General features: G+C 35.5%; 2 protein-coding genes across 7 annotated transcripts in view; one reads left to right on the top strand and one right to left on the bottom strand.

Moving 5' to 3' along the window:
- Positions 1-19,657, top strand: part of uif (sushi, von Willebrand factor type A, EGF and pentraxin domain-containing protein uif) — a 98,980-nt gene extending 79,323 nt beyond the window's left edge. For 2 of the 3 annotated variants that reach the window (XM_075293221.1, XM_075293219.1), the window contains exons 4-13: positions 4,571-6,001; positions 6,074-6,276; positions 6,342-7,832; positions 7,893-13,211; positions 13,277-13,489; positions 13,549-13,837; positions 13,984-14,076; positions 14,309-15,696; positions 18,075-18,188; positions 18,259-19,657. In XM_075293221.1, coding sequence (XP_075149336.1) covers positions 4,571-6,001; positions 6,074-6,276; positions 6,342-7,832; positions 7,893-13,211; positions 13,277-13,489; positions 13,549-13,837; positions 13,984-14,076; positions 14,309-15,696; positions 18,075-18,188; positions 18,259-18,290 — 10,573 coding nt within the window. In that variant the 3' untranslated portion in view covers positions 18,291-19,657. The remainder of the gene's footprint in view (positions 1-4,570; positions 6,002-6,073; positions 6,277-6,341; positions 7,833-7,892; positions 13,212-13,276; positions 13,490-13,548; positions 13,838-13,983; positions 14,077-14,308; positions 15,697-18,074; positions 18,189-18,258) is intronic. The other variant, XM_075293222.1, reaches the window with a different exon arrangement.
- A 3,695-nt stretch (positions 19,658-23,352) lies between these two features.
- Positions 23,353-25,278, bottom strand: part of Shawl (Shaw-like) — a 95,829-nt gene continuing 93,903 nt past the window's right edge. For 3 of the 4 annotated variants that reach the window (XM_075293224.1, XM_075293226.1, XM_075293223.1), the window contains one exon: positions 23,353-24,712. In XM_075293224.1, the coding sequence (XP_075149339.1) occupies positions 24,063-24,712 (650 nt within the window). In that variant the 3' untranslated portion in view covers positions 23,353-24,062. The remainder of the gene's footprint in view (positions 24,713-25,278) is intronic. The other variant, XM_075293225.1, reaches the window with a different exon arrangement.

Below are 25,278 nucleotides of genomic sequence, written 5' to 3' on the forward strand. Positions count from 1 at the left end.
ATGTTTAGAGAAAGTTGCTTTTACTCTAATAATTTTTTGCGTGCGTTAGTTAAATTAACTAAAAAACGGGGGAAATTATAAATAAATTAAGCATAAAGATTTACTAAATTCGTATTTCTCACAACATAGTTCATTATTTCTTTAAATTTGTAAATTTTACTAGAAATGCGTTCATCATGAACTTTGTACGTCACTAAAGACATTCTTGCAATTTTGAACTCCAATTTTTTCCTGCAAACTGCAAAATTTTCTTTAAGAAGTGAAAAAACTTAATTATGCCTAATAAATTTTCTTAAATTTGTCGAAAAATATTTACTTATTTTTGTGATTGTGTGTAGTTAACATTTTCTAAAAATATTCAAAATTTTCTAAATTTAACCGAAAGTTTTCTTCCTAGTGGGTTCACTGTTTTTCCAGTGCACTGTTTTCATATTTTTAATGGGCAATTTTAGTTTTTTGTTTCAAATAGGTTAAAAACAGAGTAGGAATTAATAAAATGGTACATGGTCCACAATTAAAGCAGTTTTTTTATACCCTCCATCATAGGATGGGGGTATATTAACTTTGTCATTCCGTTTGTAACACATCGAAATATTGCTCTAAGACCCCATAAAGTATATATATTCTGAGTCGTGGTGAAATTCTGAGTCGATCTAAGCATGTCCGTTCGTCCGTCCGTCCGTCTGTTGAAATCACGCTAACTTCCGAACGAAACAAGCTATCGACTTGAAACTTGGCACAAGTAGTTGTTATCGATGTAGGTCGGATGGTATTGAAAATGGGCCATATCGGTCCACTTTTACGTATAGCCCCCATATAAAGGGACCCTATGATTTGGCTTGTGGAGCCTCTAAGAGAAGCAAATTTCATTCGATCCGGCTGAAATTTGGTACATGGTGTTGGTATATGGTCTCTAACAACCATGCAAAAATTGGTCCACATCGGTCCATAATTATATATAGCCCCCATATAAACCGATCCCCAGATTTGGCTTGCGGATCATAAAAGAGAAGCAAATTTCATCCGATCTGGCTGAAATTTGGTACATGGTGTTGATATATGGTCTCTAACAATCATGCAAAAATTGGTCCACATTGGTCCATAATTATATATAGCCCCCATATAAACCGATCCCCAGATTTGGCTTGCGGAGCCTCAAAGAGAAGCAAATTTCATCCGATCCGGCTGAAATTCGGTACACGATGTTGGTATATGGTCTCTAACAACCATGCAAAAATTGGTCCACATCGGTTCATAATTATATATAGCCCCCATATAAACCGATCCCCAGATTTGTCTTGCGAAGTCTCCAAGAGAAGCAAATTTCATCCAATCCGGTTGTAATTTGGAACATGGTGTTAATATATGATCTTTAACAAGCGTGCCAGAATTGGTCCATATCGGTCCATAATTATATATAGCCCCCATATAAAACGTTCTCCAGATTTGACCTCCGGAGCCCCTTGGAGGAGCAAAATTCATCCGATCCGGTTCGAATTAGGACCGTGGTGTTAGTATATGGTCGCTAACAACCATACCAAAATTGGTCCAATCACACAAAAATTGGTCCATATCGGTTCATAATCATGGTTGCCACTAGAGCCAAAAATAGTCTACCAAAATTTTATTTTTATAGAAAATTTTTCAAAATTTTATTTCTATAGAAAATTTTGTCTAAATTTTATTTCTAGAGAAAACTTTGTTAAAATTTTATTCGTTTCATAATAAAATTTTCATCATTGTCAAAATTTTATTTCTATAGAAAATTTTGTTCAAATTTTATTCGGTTCATAATCATGGTTGCCACTCGAGGCAAAAATAATCTACCAAGATTTTATTTCTATAGAAAATTTAGTCAAAAGTTTATTTCTATAGAAAATTTTGTGAAAATTTTATTTCTATAGAAAATTTTGTTAAAATTTTATTTCTGTAGAAAATTTTGTCAACATTTTATGTCTACTTTGTCAAACTGAATTATATACGTATTGGATCGATCTTTTTTGATTTAATATATACCACGTATGGACTTACATACAATTTAGAAGATGGTGTTAGGAGGTTTTAAGATACCTTGCCATCGGCAAGCGTTACCGCAACTTAAGTAATTCGATTGTGGATGGCAGTGTTTAGAAGAATTTTCTACGCAATCCATGATGGAGAGTACATAAGCTTCGGCCTGGCCGAACTTACGGCCGTATATACTTGTTTTATTTTGGTTTTGGTTGCGCTATAGAATGTTTCTTAATTGACTTGGCCTCTTCTTTCTCCGATGTCACCAGATGTTCATAAATTTCATATTGCTTCCTAATGTCCTTGTAGTTCGCATACTCACTTTTAATGCCCAGTCCATCAACAATATAATTCAATACTGCAGCCTCTTCTATTGCTCCAATGCTCGCAATCTTCTTCATGGTCAAAATATACTCATGGAAACTCTCGCCATTTTTTATTTCCCGTTCTCTTAATCGCTGATATCCTCACTATTTGCACTAGATTCGAATTCGGCCATTCGGCGCACTCTTTAGCTCTTCATAGTTACTCACAAGCTCTCATTCCAGCTGCTCCACACATTTTACCTCTAGCCCAGCAACAAATGCTTCAGCAGTAAGAGTTTAGTTGCGCTTTTTGGTATACAATAAAGTAGGTAGTGCATCCACACTGCATGTATTGGTGGCAATAACGTAAACGAGTAATCAATCATTCGTTTATGTTATTGCAACCAATCCATTCAAAACAAATGCAGCCCATGTATCAGGCTCACTTAGACTATTCAGTCCATTGTGGTACCACATTGGTGAACTTCTCTCTTATCACTGAGTGCTGCCCGATTCCATGTTAAGCTCAATGACAAGGGACCTCCTTTTTATATCCGATTCCGATCGGCGTTCCACATTGCAGTGAAACCACTTAGAGAAGCTTTGAAACCCTCAGAAATGTCACCAGCATTACTGAGGTGGGATAAACCACCGCTGAAAAACTTTTTTGGTGTTCGGTTGAAGCAGGAATCGAACCCACGACCTTGTGTATGCAAGGCGGGCATGCTAACCATTGCACCACGGTGGTTCCCTCTCTCCCCTTACTATCCTGCTGAAATAGTGCTCCATTTTTTGCTGGGAGCTTACACATATTTCTATTTGCCGGTTAATTCATATGCATCTGCTCTTATTCTTACTCTCAAATATATCAAACCATTTCTTAACTGGCATCGACTATCCATCAAAAGAACATACCACCTTTTCAAAATTATCCCCAGAATCCTATTATTCCCTCCATTATCATCTTGTTGGAATTTCCAAGATAATTCATTTGTACTTCCATAGTACCAATGCCCCTAGCAGTGATTTTCCCTTCAATCTTTTTGTATCCGATGTCGTACATGTAGATGACTTAGTCTCGTTTAATGCTGGGTCTCCTCTAGGGTCCGTCATCAAAATCCATAATGTCCACTTATTTGTGTCTTCTATGGAACGGTTGAGCCCCCAAATGTAAAGATGAGATATAAATATCCTTTATTCACGTATAAAAATGTAATTACAAAATGATGAAAATACTCAGGAATGTCAACGACTTCAGACACTTATTAATTGAACGACTTTCAAGCAGTAAATTCCTCTTTGAAGTCTCTATTGTCTTTTTTTCATTCAAAATGAAGGTTTGAAAGAATAATTTTCAATTTAAGAAAGCATTGCCGACTACGACTAACTCCAACTTGAGTGTATTCAAACATTTTTTAATTCACATCCGAAACACTGAATTCGGGCCATACCTTAAGAAACACTGAATTCCGGTCATACCTTAAGAAATGATGCAAATACAGTGCAACAGCTATTGAAATGGTGGTCATCCGTCGTATGGCAAACCCCATTTTGTTCTTCATCGCTTTTGCGCCAATTTTTCAACACTTCAGGATTTAAAAAGAACATTTTCATTACATTTTTTCAACCCTTTTTTGCTGGGAACTTGAGCAACAATGCTAAAACGTATTCAAAAATATAGAAGCTCTTCTTCATGAGTTTATATTAAAGGCGCTTTTTAGATGAAACATGGCAAAATTTATACCTGATTTTGAGTCTAAATAAAAAATATAATTTGTGGTTAACACGTTTTTAAATACCACATGATGAAACTTTGGCTTCGAATAAATAGCTCCAAAAAATTTTTTTCTACAACTTTAAGTTTCATTTTTTTCCACTCTACCCTAATATACACAGGTATGACATAGACAATCATAAGCCTTCGTATCAGTCTGTTCATTCATACATTTCATTTGGATATTTGTAGGCAATAACAATTTGCCATATGCTACACATGGTTCTCTATTATATGACTCCTCAGTCTTCTCATTTCAAGTCTCTGGAATAGAAATTTCAAAGTCATTTAAAAATAAAAAAATAGAAAGTAGTTTAAATCCAATTTGTTTATCATTAAGTGGTTCAATTTCCTCTGAATGAATGACATTTAATTTAAGCCATAATTGTGGTCTATGTTTCATGGACCACTTCACCAGTATTTTATTGTATTGGCCTCAAGTGTTCTAATTTTTTGTTTTTGTTTCTCTCTCTCTTTTCAGATATGGTGCTGAATTAGTGGCCATTGATACATATGCTGAGAATAACAATACCTTATCGATTGCCCGTCTCAATGATCCCAATCATAGGGCCTCGGATAAATATTGGTTGGGTTTGGCATCATTGGATGAATTACGTACCAATACCTTGGAATCGGCTTCAGGAGCTTTAATTTCTCAATATTCCGGATTTTGGTCCTTACATCAACCTGATCCTCGATCAGGAGAATGTGTAGCGGCCACATTTACCTCCGTCATTCAATCATGGAATTTAGGAACTTGCGAAAGTCTTTTGCCTTTCATGTGCCGATCTACTGCCTGTCCCCAAAATTCCATTCATTGTGCCAATGGTAAATGTGTAAATCAAAGTTTCAAATGTGATGGTTCCGATGATTGTGGAGATGGTTCGGATGAATTGGATTGTCCGGCCAATTGTCATTATCATATGCAGTCCGGGGGTGATGTAATCGAAAGCCCTAACTATCCTCATAAATATGGAGCCCTATCGAAATGCAAATGGACTTTGGAAGGTCCTTTGGGTAGCAATATTATATTGCAATTCCAAGATTTCGAAACAGAGAAAACTTTTGATACCGTCCAAGTGTTGGTGGGAGGTCGCACCGAAGAGAAATCAGTTTCATTGGCCACCTTGAGTGGTAAGCAGGATTTGACCACACAACCCTTGGTCTCCGCGTCGAATTTTATGATTGTTAAATTCACCACCGATGGAAGTGTAGAACGTAAAGGTTTCCGTGCCACTTGGAAGACTGAATCGAAAGTGTGCGGTGGAACGCTAAAGGCTACTTTACAACGGCAGACCTTGACCAGTCCCAATTATCCCAAACAATATCCTGGTGGTCTGGAATGTCTGTACATAATTAAGGCCCAATCGGGTCGCATTATTTCGATAGAGGTTGATGACTTGGATATAAGCGAGGGTCGTGACTATATGCTGATACGTGATGGTGATTCGCCCATGAGTCGTCCCATTGCCAAGCTCACCGGAAATTCGGCCAACAATGAGAAGGTTATCATTTCCACCGGCAATACCTTGTATTTGTACTTCAAATCCAGTCTAGGAGATTCCGGCAAAGGTTTCAGTTTACGCTATATCCAAGGATGTAAGGCCACCATAACAGCTCGCAATGGAACTGTTACCTCACCGGCTTTTGGTTTGGCCGATTATCCCAAGAACCAGGAATGCTATTTCACCATACGTAACAGTATGGGTTCTCCCTTGTCGCTGAAGTTTGTGAAGTTCATGGTCCACAAGAGCGATAATGTGCAAGTGTATGATGGTTCATCTACCTCGGGATTGCGTTTACATTCGGGTGATGGTTTTACAGGAAATACAGTACCCAAGCTGACTTTGACAGCCTCATCGGGAGAGATGTTGATTAAATTCACATCGGATGCTTTGCACAATGCTGCAGGGTAAGTTTTCCCAGCTTAATCACAAAACGGGGCCTTAGACTTTATCTTGGTTTTCTTTCTGGTTTCTCGCAGATGGTCTGCCACCTTCTCTGCTGATTGTCCTGAATTACTACCAGGTATAGGGGCCTTAGCTTCAAGTCGTGATACCGCTTTTGGTACTGTGGTCACTTTCACGTGTCCAATTGGTCAAGAATTTGCCACAGGCAAAAGCAAAATCGTTACCGAATGTTTGAAGGGTGGAAACTGGAGTGTCTCTTACATACCCAAATGTCAAGGTAAGGTTGGAGAATAGCCTTGATGATATATCTAAATATAACTGGACAATTTCTTCTCTTTTCAGAGGTGTATTGTGGTCCTGTACCCCAAATTGATAATGGCTTTTCGATTGGCTCTTCTAATGTCACCTATCGTGGTGTGGCCATGTATCAATGCTATGCCGGTTTCACCTTCAGTTCTGGCTTGCCCATTGAAAAGATTTCCTGCTTGCCAGATGGTCGTTGGGAACGTAAACCCTCTTGTATGGCTTCACAATGTGCTCCCTTGCCAGAGGTTCCTCATGCCAATATAACTCTGCTCAATGGTGGCGGCCGTAGCTATGGTACCATAGTCCAATACGAATGTGAATCTGGCTATGAACGTACCGGTCATCCAGTTCTAACCTGTATGTCCAATGGCACTTGGAGCGGTGAGGTTCCTCGTTGCAGCCGCAAACGTTGTTTCGAATTTCCTAAAATAGAAAATGGTTTCGTGGTGGATGCTGATCGTCCCTACTACTATTCGGATGATGCCCGTGTCCAGTGCTTCAAGGGATACAAATTGATCGGTAGCAACATTATTCGTTGCAATAGTGAACAGGTTTTCGAAAATCCTCCCTCGTGTGAGGACATCAATGAGTGTACATCGACTCAATGCGATTTGGCTACCACTGAATGTGTTAATACGGCAGGATCCTTCCATTGCCAATGCCGAGCTGGATTTACAGCTACTGCTGAATGCCGTCCTGTTGGTGATTTGGGTCTCAGTAATGGTGGAATTCCCGATGAAAGCATCACTACGTCGCCCAGCGAAGAGGGATTCACCAAAGGCATGGTCCGCCTTACCACTGGGGGTTGGTGTGGAGCTTCTGCCGAACCGGGAGCTAATTGGATTTTGATTGATTTAAAGGCCCCAACGATTTTGCGCGGTTTCCGTACAATGTCCGTTCAACGTTTCGATGGCAATATCGCTTTCACCTCAGCTGTTAGGTTGCAATATACAGATGACCTTACCGATGTTTTCAAGGACTATACCAATCCCGATGGTACTGCGGTGGAATTTAGAATCCTCGAGCCCACTTTATCGATCCTCAACTTACCAATGCCCATTGAGGCTCGTTATGTGCGTTTCCGTATCCAGGATTATGTTGGGGCACCTTGTATTCGTATGGAAGCTATGGGTTGTACCCGTTTGGATTGTGTTGATATCAATGAGTGTGCCAAGAATAATGGTGGTTGTGCCCAGAAGTGTGTCAACTCTCCTGGAAGCTATTCCTGCTCCTGCAATACCGGCTATCAGTTGTATACCGCCAATGGTACTGCTGGTTTTCATGTGGAGAAAACCGAGACAGGTGAACGGGATGGTGATACCTATCAACGTAATAAGACTTGTGTGCCATTGATGTGCCCACCTTTGGTAGAACCAGAGAATGGTAAATTGTTGACCGATAAGGATGATCATCACTTTGGAGATATCATTAGGTTCCAATGTAATTTCGGTTACATTATGTCGGGTAGTTCTTCGCTGCTTTGCTTGTCTAGTGGTCAATGGAATGGAACAGTTCCAGAATGTAATTGTAAGTATTATTGAGATTGAAATGCCTAGAAAAGTTCCATTGAACCCTCTTCCTTTTCAGACGCCAAATGTGTTTCTTTGCCCGATGATAAAATGGAGGGTTTGTCTGTATTGAGACCTGATCCTGAATCAGTTTTGGTTCCCTTCCGTGAAAATGTCTCCATTACCTGTAATGCTCCCGGTCGTCAATTGAGATCTACTGCCTCGTCCGGATTCCGTCAGTGTGTCTATGATCCTAAACCAGGTCTGCCTGATTACTGGTTGTCTGGATCTCAACCCTCTTGCCCACGTGTCGATTGTTATGAGCCCATGCCAACACCAGGAGCTGAATATGGTCAATATGTGGATACTCGCTATCAAAGTAATTTCTTCTTTGGTTGTCAAAATACCTTCAAATTGGCTGGTCAAACTTCCCATCATGACAATGTTGTGCGTTGCCAAAGTGATGGCATTTGGGACTTTGGAGATTTACGTTGTGAAGGCCCCGTGTGTGATGATCCTGGACGTCCAAGCGATGGTCGCCAAATTGCCAAGAGTTATGAACAAGGTTCTGAAGTATACTTTGGTTGCAATCGTCCCGGCTATATTCTCATAAATCCCAGACCCATCACATGTATACGCGAGCCTGAATGTAAGGTAATTAAACCTTTGGGCCTAACCTCAGGAAGAATACCTGATTCGGCCATAAATGCAACTTCCGAACGACCCAATTATGAGGCCAAGAATATTCGTCTGAACGCCGCAACCGGTTGGTGCGGTAAACAGGAAGCCTTCACCTATGTCAGTGTAGATTTGGGACAAATCTATCGTGTCAAGGCCATTCTTGTCAAGGGTGTAGTAACCAACGACATTGTTGGTCGTCCCACCGAGATTCGCTTCTTCTACAAACAGGCTGAGAATGAAAACTACGTCGTGTACTTCCCCAATTTCAATCTAACCATGAGAGATCCTGGAAATTATGGTGAACTTGCTATGATCACTTTGCCCAAGTATGTACAAGCTCGTTTTGTGATTTTGGGTATTGTCAGCTACATGGATAACGCCTGTTTGAAATTCGAATTGATGGGTTGTGAGGAGCCCAAAAAGGAACCTCTACTAGGCTATGACTATGGGTACTCACCTTGCGTAGACAACGAGCCGCCAATCTTCCAGAATTGTCCTCAACAACCGATTGTAGTGAAACGTGATGATGTGGGTGCAATCTTGCCAGTGAACTTTACAGAGCCCACTGCTGTGGATAACTCAGGATCCATAGCCCGTTTGGAAGTGAAACCACAGAATTTCAAGACTCCTTCGTACATCTTCCGTGACACCGTTGTCAAATATGTCGCCTTTGATTATGACGGCAATGTGGCCATTTGTGAAATTAACATCACTGTTCCCGATGTAACGCCACCTTTGCTACAATGCCCTCAGAGCTATGTTATTGAATTGGCCGATCGTCAAGACCGTTATACTGTGAACTTCAATGAGACCCGTAACCGTATTAAGACTTCCGATGAATCCGGGGAGGTGCGTTTGACCTTCAGCCCTGAAAGTGCTATTATACCCATACGAGGATTTGAAAATGTTACCGTTACTGCCACAGATAGATTTGGAAATAGGGCCTACTGCAACTACCAGGTCTCCATACAAGCATCGCCATGTGTTGATTGGGAGTTACAACCGCCGGCAAATGGAGCAATCAATTGTCTACCAGGCGATAGGGGAATTGAGTGCATTGCCACTTGTAAACCAGGATTCCGTTTCACTGATGGTGAACCCCTGAAGAGCTTCTCTTGTGAGACATCACGTTTGTGGAAACCCACCTCTGTGGTACCCGATTGTGTTTCTGAAAATACCGAACAGGCTGATTACCAAGTTACCGCTACTATAACTTATCGCGCCAACGGAGCAGTGACCCAATCGTGTTTGGGTAAATACCAAGATGCTTTGTCCCAAAACTATGCTGGCCTCAATCAGCTATTATCGCAACGTTGCTCCGCCGTCAATGTCAATATGAATGTAACCTTCTTGAAATCGGTACCCAGTCTGCAGGAAGAGAATGTGGTGAAAATGGATTTCATTCTATCGATTTTACCAGCCATCAGACAGCCTCAACTCTATGAACTATGCGGTTCAACATTGAATTTGATCTTCGATTTGAGTGTTCCCTATGCCAGTGCGGTTATCGACTCGCTGCTGAATATTTCCAACATTGGTAACCAATGCCCACCTCTTAGAGCTTTGAATAGCAACATATCGCGCGGTTTCACATGTAGCGTAGGTGAAGTTTTGAATATGGATACCAGTGATGTACCCCGCTGCCTCCACTGTCCAGCTGGTACGTATGTTGCCACTGGTCAAAATGTCTGCACGAATTGTCCTCGAGGCTTCTATCAAAACCGTGATCGTCAAGGTACTTGCTTGCGTTGTCCTGCCGGTACTTACACCAAGGAGGAAGGTACTAAATCCTTGAACGATTGTATTCCTGTTTGTGGTTATGGTACCTACTCACCCACTGGTTTGGTCCCCTGTTTGGAATGTCCTCGAAACTCATATACTAGTGAACCACCCACAGGAGGTTTTAAAGATTGTCAGGCTTGTCCACAAAATACTTTCACTTTCCAACCGGCTGCTTCCACAAAGAGTTTGTGTCGTCAGAAGTGTCCTCCTGGTACATACTCCACCACTGGTTTGGCCCCTTGTTCGCCATGTCCCATGAATTTCTATCAGAACAGTATTGGAGCCCAGACATGTAATGAATGTGCCACAAATATGCGAACTGATGCCCCGGGAGCAAAGGGTCGTGAGGAATGTAAGCCCGTAGTATGTGGAGAAGGAGCTTGTCAACACGGTGGTCTATGTGTTCCCATGGGCCATGGAATTCAATGTTTCTGTCCTGCTGGCTTCTCCGGTAAACGTTGTGAGATCGATATTGATGAATGTGCCTCCCAGCCCTGCTATAATGGAGGTTCTTGTGTAGACTCTCCCCAAGGATATCGCTGCGAATGTCCTCCTGGCTACTCGGGTATTAACTGTCAAGAAGAAGCCAGTGATTGTCGCGAAGACACCTGTCCAACACGTGCCATGTGCAAGAACGAACCTGGATATAAGAACTACACTTGTCTCTGCCGTAGTGGGTACACTGGTGACCAGTGTGATGTGACCATAGATCCCTGCACAGCCAATGGAAATCCTTGCTCGAACGGAGCCAATTGTCGGGCTTTACAGCAAGGTCGCTACAAATGTGAATGTCTGCCCGGTTGGGAAGGTTTCAATTGTGAAATTAACATTGATGATTGTGCCGAGAATCCTTGTCTCTTGGGATCGAACTGTACTGATTTGGTTAACGACTTCCAGTGTGCCTGCCCACCTGGTTTCACCGGCAAGCGTTGTGAGGAGAAGATTGATTTGTGTCTGGCGGAGCCCTGCAAACATGGTACCTGTACCGATCGTCTCTTCGAACATGAGTGTGTCTGTCATCCCGGTTGGACTGGTCCAGCCTGTGATATCAACATTGATGACTGTGAAGATCGTCCCTGTGCCAATGATGGTGTATGCATCGATTTGGTTAATGGTTACAGCTGTACTTGCGAACCCGGTTATACAGGCAAGAACTGCCAGCATACCATTGACGATTGCGAATCGAATCCTTGCCAGAATGGAGCCACTTGTGTTGATCAATTGGATGGCTTTACTTGCAAGTGTCGCCCAGGATTTGTGGGTCTCAGTTGTGAAGCCGAAATCGATGAATGTTTAAGCGATCCCTGCAATCCTGTGGGCACAGAACGCTGCCTGGATTTGGACAATAAATTCAAGTGTGCCTGTCGCGATGGTTTCACTGGTGAATTGTGCGAGACCGACATCGACGATTGTGAAAGCAATCCATGCTTGAATGATGGCAAATGTACTGACCGTGTTGGTGGATTTGATTGCGAATGTGAAAATGGTTGGAGTGGTTTGCATTGCGAGAACCAAATCACAACCTGTGATACCTTATCGCCCTGTCAAAATGATGCCAACTGCATTGATCTGTTCCAAGACTATTTCTGTGTATGCCCCAGTGGTACCGATGGCAAGAATTGCGAGACTGCACCGGAAAGATGTATTGGTAACCCCTGCATGCATGGTGGAAAATGTCAAGACTTCGGATCCGGTTTGAACTGTACCTGTCCTATGGACTATGCAGGCATTGGTTGCCAATATGAGTTTGATGCATGTGAGGCTAATCTCTGCCAGAATGGTGCCACTTGTATTGATGTTGGTGAAGGCTATACTTGCGTGTGTCCTCAAGGTTTCAGCGGCAAGAACTGTGAAGAGGACATTATTGACTGCAAAGACAATTCCTGTCCTCCTGGAGCAACTTGTATCGATTTGACCAATGGCTTCTATTGTCAATGTCCCTTCAATATGACTGGTGATGATTGTCGCAAGACCATACAAGTTGACTATGATTTGTACTTCAGTGATGCATCGCGCTCTACTGCAGCCCAGGTGGTACCCTTCTATACGGGAGAGGCTACGAGCATGACTATTGCCATGTGGGTTCAATTTGCCCAAAAGGATGATACTGGAATCTTCTTTACTTTGTATGGAGTGGAATCACCAAATATGGCTAGTCATCGTCGTCTTATGCTGCAAGCCCATTCAAGTGGTGTCCAGGTCTCATTGTTTGCCGATTATCAAGATGTGTTCCTATCCTTTGGAGAATATACCTCGGTCAATGACGGTCAATGGCATCATGTGGCCATTGTTTGGGATGGTATGAGTGGTCAATTGCAATTGATTACCGAAGGTTTGATTGCCAGTAAGATTGAATATGCCCAAGGACGTACCTTGCCTCCATACTTGTGGTCTGTCCTTGGTAGACCTCAACCAGACGATAGTAAATATGCTCTCTCCTACACGGAGAGTGGATTCCAAGGAACGCTGACAAAGGTTCAATTATGGGCTCGTGCTTTGGATACAACATCAGAGATACAGAAACAAGTACGCGATTGCCGTTCGGAACCTGTACTCTATAATAGTTTGATATTGAATTGGTCCGGTTATGAAATCACTGTGGGTGGTGTAGAACGTAATGTTCCTTCGATGTGTGGTCAACGTAGATGTCCCAATGGTTATACTGGACCCAATTGTCAACAATTGGAAGTAGACAAAGAACCTCCTGTAGTGGAACATTGTCCTGGAGATTTGTGGGTCATAGCCAAGAATGGTAGCTCAGTAGTGACCTGGGATGAGCCTCATTTCAGTGACAATATTGGTGTAACCAAGATTGTGGAACGTAATGGTCATCGTCCTGGAACAACTCTGCTATGGGGATCCTATGATATAACCTATATAGCTTCAGATGCTGCAGGAAATACAGCTACCTGTAGTTTCAAGGTTTCATTGTTGAGTAAGTATTTGCGGAGAGATTTCATAGGAAAGAAGAAATTAATAGGTTTTTCCTTTGCATTATAGCCGAATTCTGTCCTCCCTTGGCTGATCCCATTGGTGGTGTCCAAGTCTGTAAGGATTGGGGTACTGGTGGACAATTTAAGGTTTGTGAGATCTCTTGCAATCCAGGTTTGAGATTCTCTGAAGAAGTACCAGAATTCTATACTTGTGGTGCTGAAGGTTTCTGGCGACCAACTCCGGATCCCTCAATGCCTTTGGTATATCCATCATGTTCACGTAAGTTGATCGTAATCAAAATCCTTAGACGATTTTTAGTGATTGGCCTACTTCCTTAGCTTCTAAACTTGCGCAACGTGTATTCCGCATCAAGATGTTGTTCCCCTCAGATGTCCTTTGCAACAAAGCTGGTCAAGGAGTCCTTCGTCAAAAGGTTACTAGCTCCGTCAATTCGCTCAATCGTGATTGGAACTTCTGTTCGTACTCGGTGGAGGGAACTCGCGAATGTAAGGATATACAAATCGATGTGAAATGTGATCACTATCGTGGTACCCAAACCAATCGGGTTCGCCGTCAAGCTAAGGATGGTGGTGTATATGTATTGGAAGCTGAAATCCCAGTCCTTAAGTAAGTAAATCCCATCCAATTGGGGAATAGTCCCAAGTAAATTTGTGTATAAATCCTAGTGGGTTGGTTATCTATGAGATTTTTGTTTTGTGTCAGCATGTTCTATGTGTTTTATATGTAATTGTAATCCTATTCCAAATTTATAGCGATGAAGAAGATCCAGATCCAGGAGCACGTCAAGGACGCCAACAAACTGGCGGTGATACATACACGCTGGAAATTTCTTTCCCGGCAGTGAAGTATGTTTGTCTAGCCTTTGTTATTAGAGCTATAAGCTGCCGCTTCTTAGAAAATTCAAAATTTCTTGGTTATGGGTTTGGGGGGCTATGGGTTATGGCCAAAATTTTACCTTAAGCTAACACATATCTGATGGAAATCTGTTTAGTGTGCCTAACCAAAATGCTTGCAACTTGGATTCTCTATTTTTATACCAAAGCTCTAATTTCTTTTCGTACTCCCTTTCCCTCATAGTGATCCCGTTGTTCATACCTCTTCTGGTGAACGCTCCACAGTTAAGGCTCTTTTGGAGAAACTCATTTTGGAAGATGATCAATTCGCTGTTCAAGATATCCTACCCAATACTGTTCCTGATCCAGCCTCTTTGGAATTGGGCTCAGAATATGCCTGCCCTGTGGGCCAGGTGGTCATGATCCCCGATTGTGTTCCTTGTGCCATTGGTACCTATTACAGTACTGCGAATAGTACTTGTGTCCCTTGCGAGCGTGGCACTTATCAATCCGAAGCTGGTCAATTACAATGCAGTAAATGTCCCATCATTGCTGGACGTCCTGGTGTCACTGCTGGTCCTGGAGCTCGCTCTGCAGCCAGCTGTAAAGAACGTTGTCCCGCAGGCAAATACTTTGATTCCGAAACTGGTTTATGCAGATCTTGCGGTCATGGCTTCTTCCAACCCAATGAAGGTTCATTTAGTTGTGAGCTTTGCGGTTTGGGTCAAACAACACGCTCGGCCGAGGCAACCTCACGCAAAGAGTGCCGTGATGAATGTTCTTCGGGTATGCAATTGGGTGTCGATGGTCGCTGTGAACCTTGTCCTCGAGGTACCTATCGCTCCCAAGGAGTGCAACCTTCGTGTGCTGGTTGCCCATTGGGTCGCACAACACCTAAAGTCGGTGCCAAATCTGTGGAAGAATGTACCTTGCCCGTCTGCTCACCTGGTACCTACCTCAATGGAACTCTCAATACCTGCGAAGAATGTCGCAAAGGCTATTACCAACCCGAAACACAACAAACTTCCTGCATACAATGTCCACCCAATCACAGTACCAAAATTACCGGCGCCACCTCCAAATCAGAGTGTACCAATCCTTGCGAACAAGTCGCTGAAGGTAGACCCCACTGTGATCCCAACGCCTATTGTATATTGGTTCCCGAAACCTCCGACTTTAAGTGTGAGTGTAAGCCTGGTTTCAATGGCACTGGTATGGAGTGTACCGATGTGTGCGATGGCTTCTGTGAGAACCAAGGCAATTGTGTCAAGGATCTCAAGGGTACACCGTCATGTCGCTGTGTGGGTTCATTTACAGGACCCCATTGTGCTGAGCGTTCAGAGTTTGCTTATATTGCGGGTGGTATTGCCGGCGCTGTGATCTTTATTATAGTCATTGTCCTATTGATCTGGATGATTTGTGTGCGTTCGACAAAGAAACGTGATCCCAAGAAAATGCTATCGCCTGCCATTGATCAGACTGGATCACAGGTGAACTTCTACTATGGAGCCCATACACCATATGCTGAATCGATAGCACCCTCGCATCACAGTACCTATGCTCATTACTATGATGATGAGGAGGATGGTTGGGAGATGCCAAATTTTTACAATGAGACCTACATGAAGGATGGTAAGTAATCCTGTTTAGGATGATCATAGAAAAAAATTGATTTTTGGCTTTAATGACGAAAGAAATTGATGCAATTAATTTAATTGGGACAAATGATTATTAACTGTTTAATTGATTTGATTTTTTAGTTATGTAATTTGGGTTTTTGAGTTAATTTAAAAATTAATTCAGGCCTTTAAATTTTAATTGATATTTTTTCGAGGCCATTAATTTTGCAATATTGTTTAATATTAAAATAAATTATGGTCTTTATGCCAATTAAAAAAATCTATGATACAATTAAAAATTGAAGTGCTTTCTGCGATTAATTTTTTGAGAAAAAAATTGATTGATTTTTTTAAATAAATAAAATTGTAAATAAAAAAAAAATAAATAAAAAAAATAAATTAAAAAAAAAACAATTGGTGATACTTTTTTGTGTAAAATAAATCGTATTTTTAATTAAATTACATCTTTTACTTTGAAATTATCCTATTAAAAATTTTGTTATTAAAATTAAAATTTTAACTGCTTTCAGCAATTGATTTTTATTGATTTTTTATTATTTTTTTTTTTTTTAATTCAATTGAATCAGTAAATGTATTAATTCAATATTTTTTAATTCAAAAAAAAACATTGTTTATATTTTTTCTGTGTACAATAAATTGTAATTTTAATTCAATAGCTAAGACCTTTAATTTTAATTAAATTAATAAAATAAAATTTTTTATTAATAACATTAAAATTTTGGTAGATTCATCTGCTTGCTATAATCCATTTTTTTGATTAGATAATTAATTGAACCAATAAATTTCTTAATTAAATATTTTTTTATTAATAACATTAAAATGTCATTAAAAAAATTAAATAATTAAATTAATCCAAGTGATTTTTTGTTTGATTAAAAAATTAATTGAAGCAATTAGTTTCATAATTTAATATATTTTTAAATTAAAAATTGTTACTTTTTTTCGATGGAGAATTAATTAATTGAACCAATTAATTTTTTAATTAAATATTTTTTATTAATAACATTAAAAATTTAATTTATTCAACTGCTTCCTGCAATTTATGTTTTCTCTTTAAAAATTAATTGAATCAATAAATTTCTTAATTAAATATATTTTCAATAAAATTAAAGCTATATTTAAAAATATTGGTTCTATGTTTAATAAATTATTATTTTTTATTAAATAAAATAAGCCTACATTTTTATCTTTACACAAAAATTCACCAAAGCCAATTAAAAAATTAATTAATTTAATTATTCCAATGGTTTATGTAATTGATTTTTAGTTTGATTAATTATTGAATGGAACATTAAACATTTTATTGATTCATATGGTTGCTACAATTGATTTTTTTGAATTGGAAATTAATTGAACCATTTAATTTCTTAATTAAATATTTTTCAATAAAATTCAAGGTATATTTAAAAAAATTGGTTGTGTGTATAATAAATTATAATTTTAATTAAATACAATGGGCCTAAATTACTATCTTTACACAAAAAACCACATATGCCCATTAAAAATTACTTAATTTAATTAATCCAAGTGATTTATCTAATTGATTTTTTGTTTGATTAAAAAATTAATTGAAACAATTAGTTTCATAATTTAATATTTTTTTTAATTAAAAATTGTTACTTTTTTTCGATGGAGAATTAATTAATTGAACCAATTAATTTCTTAATTAAATATTTTTTATTAATAGCATTAACAATTTAATTTATTCATCTGTTTCCTGTAATTTATTTTTTCTCTTTAAAAATTAATTGAATCAATAAATTTCTTAATTAAATATATTTTCAATAAAATTAAAGCTATATTAAAAAAAATATTGGTTCTGGTGCTAATAAATTATAATTTTAATTAAATAAAATAGGCCTCCACCCAGAGAAGGAATATGATCACCTCAGACATGTTTTAAGAGCAAAAAGTTATTTTTGGGTGGTGACCATGTAACATGGTTTTCGCAACCATGTTATTTTCTCAGAAATCATGTATCTGATTTCGGCAAGCATGTTATATTTGACGAGAAAATAACATTTTAGTGACAAACATGTTACATGGTCGCCATACAAAAATAACATTTTGCTCTTGAAACATGTTTGAGGTTATCATATTCCTTCTCTGGGTGTACATTATTATCTTTACACAAAAAATCACCAATGCCAATTAAAAAATTATTCATGCAAATTAATTAATCCAAGTGATTTATGTAATTGATTTTTGGTTTGATTAAAAAATTTATTAAATTTTATTGAATATTTTTTTTTTAAATTAAATTAAACAGTTAATTGAAAAATATTTGTAATTTTTTTATGTGTGGAATAAATTATAACTTTAACACAATACATTTTTTTGTTATAATATTTTTTACTCCTCCTTCAATAGGCCTACATGGCGGTGGTAAAATGAGTACTTTGGCCAGATCAAATGCCTCACTTTATGGAACCAAGGATGATTTATACGATAGATTAAAACGGCATGCCTATACAGGCAAGAAAGGTAAGATTTCCCCCAATAAAACTTCCTTAGAATAACAAAAACTAAATTTTTCTACTTTTTTAAATCTCAGAAAAGAGTGATAGTGATAGCGAAGTCCAATAAACAAGAAACCAACAAAAAAATGAGAAGTACCACAACTGCCAATTTAGCAGCGTTAGTAATAAAAACCCCCAGAGAAAAAAAAAACTTTAAACGACTAAAATCCACAAATCAACGAAAATCAGGAGAATAAGAATCAAACAGCAGCAGCAGCTCATCAACCACAAAACTATAAAATATTTATTACGAAACGCTCGACTAATGTATCATACTTCACCTCACAAAAAAAAAAAGAAAAAATGACCACAAAAAGCACTAGCAGGCCTTTGGGGAGCCGTGCTGTTAAAAATCCATCTACCATTACCACATTCCATACCAATCACTTGATATTCGCTCATTTCATTTAGTATTCAAAGATGAGATACCACCACGACCACCACATAAAAACGAACACTATGATGATGATGATAAGGCTGATGAGGCCTTATTTTAATAAGGATGTTGATAAGTCCAAAAGAGCTTTATATTGATTTGCTGTAATTTTTTTTTGTATAAAATTCATTGGAAATTGTAAGAACAAGTAATTGCAATTATTTTGCTAGGAAAGAAAGTTTAAATTTTCTTATTAGAGAATTATCATTTTTTTAGTTTATTTTTAATATATATTTTTTTCAATTAAAAATAAGTAAAATTACTCAGCTTAATGTAAAGCTTTTAAAAAGCTGCTTAGAACGAAATGAAAAAACAAAAACAGAAAATCAAAAATATCCCTACTTTTAAAAAGAAAACGAATTCAAATGCAATATCAGAACAAACTCCCACACTTCCAATTTAATTGAATTTTGTAAAACACTTACACACACGCACACATCCGAATCATAAGGTTTGCGTGTATGTTGTGTAGTGTATTTTAAGAGTGCATGTGCTTCTAGTTCGTATTTTTTAATTCATAGGTATTTTTATTTTTAATTGCTATATTCAAATTTTCGTTTTTTTTTTGTTTTTGTAATTAAAATTTCCTACTTTTATCTCTGAAAAGAAAGAAAAACACACAAATTGTATTATTTTTATTTTTTACTTATACTTTTATTATCTTCTCTCCCCTTTCGAGATCTTCCACTTACCTTTGGTTATTTAGTTTAATCATCGCCTAATTCTAATTCCTTCCGTTATTTATTAAGAAAACCGGAAACGGAAATCGTTGGCGTTTTAAAAATAATATACAATAATACAAAAATTGATTATTATAATTTATATACGTTTACCATGTACCATAACTCAAAAGACAAACAAAACAAAAAATTTTAGTTATATAGAGATTGTTTTTATATATTAATACGATAATTATCAATCATTTAATTTTAATGCTTAATTGTATTTTTGTGAATACAATAAAAAATCAAATAAAACAAAAAATATTATTAAATAAATTGGAATTGTGTTTTGTTTTTCTTTATTTGAAGTAGGTCTGGAGAATAGATTAGAGTTGAAATCACTCACTCATTTTTTGTTCAATTACATAATAGATTAAAAATTAATCAAATTAAAAATTTTATTTGAAAGCCTACACACAAAAAAATTTTTTTCTGATTCAATCACGAAATTAATGTCTTCAATCACAGAAATGATAGTATCAATTAAAAAATTAATTGTAGGTCAATTAAAAAGTTAATTGATCCAATTAAAAAATTAATTGATACTATTATTTTTGAGATTGATTTTTGTTCCAATTAAAAAATTTGTTGAATCAATTAAATTTTTAATTGAATATTTTTTAAAACTCAATTAAAATTTTAATTGGAAAAAATTTCGTGAAATTTTTTTGTGTGCAGAGAATCGCTAAGAACTAAAACCTCTTAGAAAAATTTTTTTTACCCATAATTTTTAAATTAATGAATTTCGGAAATAACGAAATAAAAAATAAATTCCTAGACTGACCAACACAAAAAAAAAATATTACAAATATATTTTCAATTAGATCATTTAATAAATTAAATAAATAAGCAAATAATTAATTTTTTAATTGAACCAATTAATTATTTAAGTCATATTTGTAATTTAGTTGTTTTTTTTTTTTGAGAAAGGAATCGAGATTCGATACTATAGAAATACGATTACCATTTTTTTCTATTCAAGCCCTAAATTAATTTAGAAAAACTGTTTTATTAATAAATTACAATTGATTTAAATTAGGGAAAATTATGGCCCATTAGGGAAATCAGATTTAGAAATAGTACCCATATATCGAGTGACTGATATCTATTAGGTTAGGTTAGGTTAGGTTAGGTGGCAGCCTGATGTGTCAGGCTCACTTAGACTATTCAGTCCATTGTGATACCACATTGGTGAACTTCTCTCTTATCACTGAGTGCTGCCCGATTCCATGTTAACCTCAATAACAAGGGACCTCCTTTTTATAGCCGAGTCCGAACGGCGTTCCACATTGCAGCGAAACCACTTAGAGAAGCTTTGAAACCCTCAGCAATGTCACCAGCATTACTGAGGTGGGATAATCCACCGCTGAAAAACTTTTTGGTGTTCGGTCGAAGCAGGAATCGTACCCACGACATTGTGTATGCAAGGCGAGCATGCTAACCATTGCACCACGGTGGCTCCCTGATATCACAATTTTATTTCTAAGAAGATTTTGTCAAAATGTTATTTCTATAGAAAATTTTGTAAAAATTTTATTTCTATAGAAAATTTTGTTAATTTTTTTTTCTGTAGAAAATTTTGTCAAAATTTTATTTCTATAGAAAATTTTGTCAAAAATTTATTTCTAAAGAAAATTTGTCAAAATTTTATTTCTATGGAAAATTTTTTTCAAAATTTTATTTCTACGAAAATTTTGTCAAAATTTTATTTCTATATAAAATGTTGTCAAAATCTTATTTCTATACAAAATTTTGTTAAAATTTTATTTCTATAGAAAATTTTGTCCACGTTGTATTTCTATAGAAAATTTTGTCAAAATGTTATTTCTTTAGAAAATGTTGCCAAAATTTTAGTTCTGAAGAAAATGTTGCCAAAATTTTGTTTCTATAGAAAATTTTGTCAAAATTATTTTCCTCCGTTGGTTACGCTGCACTTGTAGTTTAGTCAATGTATGGTTTTAAGCTGCAATAAAAAACAACAACAATTTTATTTCAATACATAATTTTGTCAAAATTTTATTTCTATAGAAAATTTTGTCAAAATTTTATTTCTATAGAAAATTTTGTCAAAAATTTATTTCTATAGAAAATTTTGTCAAAATTTTATTTCTATAGAAACATTTGTCAAAATGTTGTTTCTAAGAAGGTTTTTTCAAATTCTATAGAAATTTTGTCAAAATTGTATTTCTAAGAAAATTTTGTCAAAATTTTATTTCTTTAGAAAATTTTGTCAAAATTTTATTTCTATAGAAAATGTTGTCAAAATTATATTTTTATATAAAATTTTATCAATATTTTAGTTCTATAGAAAATTTTGTCAACATTTTATTTCTATAGAAAAATTGTCAAAAGTTTATTTTTATAGAAAATTTTATCAAGATTTTAGGTCTATAGAAAATTTTGTCAAAATTTTATTTCTATAGAAAATTTTGTCAAAACTTTATTTTTATAGAAAATTTTGTTAATATTTTAGTTCTATAGAAAATTTTGTCAAAATTTTATTTCTATAGAAAATTTTATCAAAATTTTATTCCTATAGAAAATTTTGTCAAAATTTTATTTCTTTAGAAAATGTTGCCCAAATATTGTTTCTATAGAAAATTTTGTCAAAATTTTATTTCTATAGATAATTTTGTCAAAATTTTATTTCTATAAAAAATTTTGTCAAAATTTAATATCTATAGAAAATTTTTGTCTATAGATATAAAATATAGAAAATTTTGTCCACATTGTATTTCTATAGAAAATTTTGTCAAAATTTTATTTCTTTAGAAAATGTTGCCAAAATTTTGTTTCTGTGGAAAATTTTGTCAAAATTTTATTTCTATAGAAAATTTTGTCAAAATGTTATTTCTATAGAAAATTTCGTCAAAATTTTATTTCTATAGAAACATTTGTCAAAATTTTATTTCTAAGAAGATTGTGTCAAATTTTGTCAAATTCTATAGAAAATTTTGTCAAAATTGTATTTCTAAGAAAATTTTGTCAAAATTTTATTCCTTTAGAAAATTTTGTCAAAATTTTATTTCTATAGAAAATTTTGTCAAAAGTTTATTTTTATAGAAAATTTTATCAATATTTTAGTTCTATAGAAAATTTTTTCAAAATTTTATTTCTATAGAAAATTTTGTCAAAAGTTTATTTTTATAGAAAATGTTATTAATATTTTAGTTCTATAGAAAATTTTGTCAAAATTTAATTTCTATAGAAAATTTTATCAAAATTTTATTCCTATAGAAAATTTTGTCAAAATTTTATTTCTATAGAAAATTGTGTCAAAATTTTATTTCTATAGAAAATTTTGTTAAAATTTTATTTCTATAGAAAATGTTGTCAAAATTTTATTTATTTTTTTTTTTTGAAAATTTTGTCAACATTTTATTTCCATAGAAGAATTTTGTCAAAATTTTATTTCTATAGAAAATTTTATGAAAAATTTATTTTTATAGAAAATTTTGTTTAAATTGTTTTACTATAGAAAATATTGTCAAAATTTTATTTCTATAGAAAATCTTGTAAAAATTTTATTTTTGCAGAAAGTTGTGACAAAGTTTTGTTTCTATTTTCTGAAGTACCTCTTAGTTATTTTTGAAGTACCTCTTAGTTAGAGAGGAATAATTTGCACAATCTACCAAACAGTAAAAAATCAACTATTTTTGGTAGAATTCTGTGACAACCCTGAACTCAGCCCGTGTCAGGCAAGATTTACTCAATAATTTTCATTGCATACTTTCAGGAGGTATATATTTCGCTTGATAGTGTAAATGTTTCTGTGAAAATTTTCCGGTAAAAGTCTTTCAGAAAGTTTAATTTTTTTATCAAATACTGCTCCTAAAGATTACCATAAATATATTTTTTTTAATTATTTTATTAATTTTTTGATTAAATAAACTACCCTCACGTTCTTACACAAATAAAACTCCCACTTTTTTTGGTTTTCAAAAAGAAAAAAAATCAATAAATCTTTTTGTTTTTATTATTATATCTCACAATTGGGCTTATATATATTTATGGTTGTTTAAGACAATTTGACTATGTTTTAAGGTTTTTAAATTGTTTTTTGTTTTTCTTGATAATATTTAATCAATTAGGCTATTTTACATTAAATACTTAGTGAACTAATTTTATTTGGTTAAAATTCAAACTGGGAACAATATCTTCTAACCGATCTTATCGACTATTCTTTTTTTACTTACTAACACTATGGAATCGGCAAAAACACCAAAACAACTTGATTCACATGGTTACAATACAAAGCTTAAGATCAAGATCTAGGATCAAAGATTGATCAATCCATCAAACGATGGAGAGATAGATATTTTTCTTCAACAATGTATCTATGTAAATAAATCCAATATTCTTTAGTTCCATATGTAAATATCGATCTTCATTTTCTATTCGTTCTATTCGTTTTAGAGATCCTGATAATTCCAATTCCGAGATCTCTCTTGACCCTTTCTTGGGTATTTCTAAAAGATGAGCAATTTTCTTTTTTGGGTCGGAAGTTAGTCAAAAAGATCTGAATGCAGAACTAATGAAAGCCATTAAAAAAAATTCTTTGTGTTTTGTTTGTTTATTTTCACTTAAAATTATCTAAAAGATGACCTGATTTTGTCAGCAATTTCTTGTAGTGGTAAAAATATGGGTTTCCTTGGGTTTTTCTTTAGATTCTTATCAGCCCTCAATCCTCTGCTATATGTTCAAGGGTAAAGGAACAAGGACTTTCTCCACCATTTGGTCCATTGTGATCGTCACTATCAATACTATCACCATGATGATATGCATCACATCCATCGCATACTGCCCCCATTTCATCTTCCTCTTCACCACCATCATCATTTACCAATGTTACCTTGGGCTGAAAAACAGGATAACACATATGATGTCCTCCCGAGGGTGGTGTATTTTGTAAGGACGACTGTTGTTGTTGTTGCTGTTGCAGATGCGTTTGATGATAATGTTGTTGTTGTTGCTGTTGGTGCTGATACTGGTGCATGGGCAGTGTTTGTGTTGTCACAGGAATATTAATTTCTTTGCTTGGTGTATTGCAATGTGTGCCATTAGTTTTAGGTGAATTATTAGCACTTTGGCCATTGCGATAATTGTTATGACCCTTAAGGTCTGGGGGCTCATTGAGCATAGAATGATGATGATCTCCATATTGACTACCTGGTGGCATTTGAGTATTCACAACATTCACTGTTGGAGGAACATTTAGCATAGCTCGAATATTTGAACGATGCCTTAGGCCTTGATGTAGACCTTGGTGTTGCTGTTGTTGGTCATGAATGTTTTGATCATCGGCAGAGAGATGGTGATGGTCCTTTTGTTCTATATGAATAAAAATGGAAAATATAGAAACGGAAAAATTTTAATTTTTTTATATTTTATTTAAAGTATAATACACCCTAAAAAATCGCTTCTCTAACATATGTTCCAAACATATTTTGCAGGAAACACATATATTATTGGATACTGCCGAAACATTAATATGTTTGTTTTATGTGAGCATATTATATGTTTGGAAGCATTTTATTTATTTATTTAAGTCTATGGATTACAATCCTTACAGACTAGCAGAATTAAAAGTAAATTAAATCTAAAGTCGAGTTAAACTTATTTAAGGACATTGCAAAGTCCAAATCATGCAAGCTACTCAATTTATTAAACTCTTTAAGTGCTCTTAAGATTGGTTCATGATTGGCATAGTTACTTCTATGTAAAGGTATACTAAAAAACTCAAATTGACGCAAACATCGCACTGGTAAATTAAAGTCAATTGTTTCAAGAAGCAATGGGCAATCTATCTTATAGATACATTTAATAGAACATTTGGATCTATGATTGCTTAATGTTTCTAAATGAATCAATCTACATCTATCTTCATAAGAAGGTAG

This window comes from Haematobia irritans, chromosome 2, assembly GCF_050003625.1.
Source record: "Haematobia irritans isolate KBUSLIRL chromosome 2, ASM5000362v1, whole genome shotgun sequence".
In the NCBI taxonomy this organism is placed as follows: Eukaryota; Metazoa; Arthropoda; class Insecta; order Diptera; family Muscidae; genus Haematobia; species Haematobia irritans.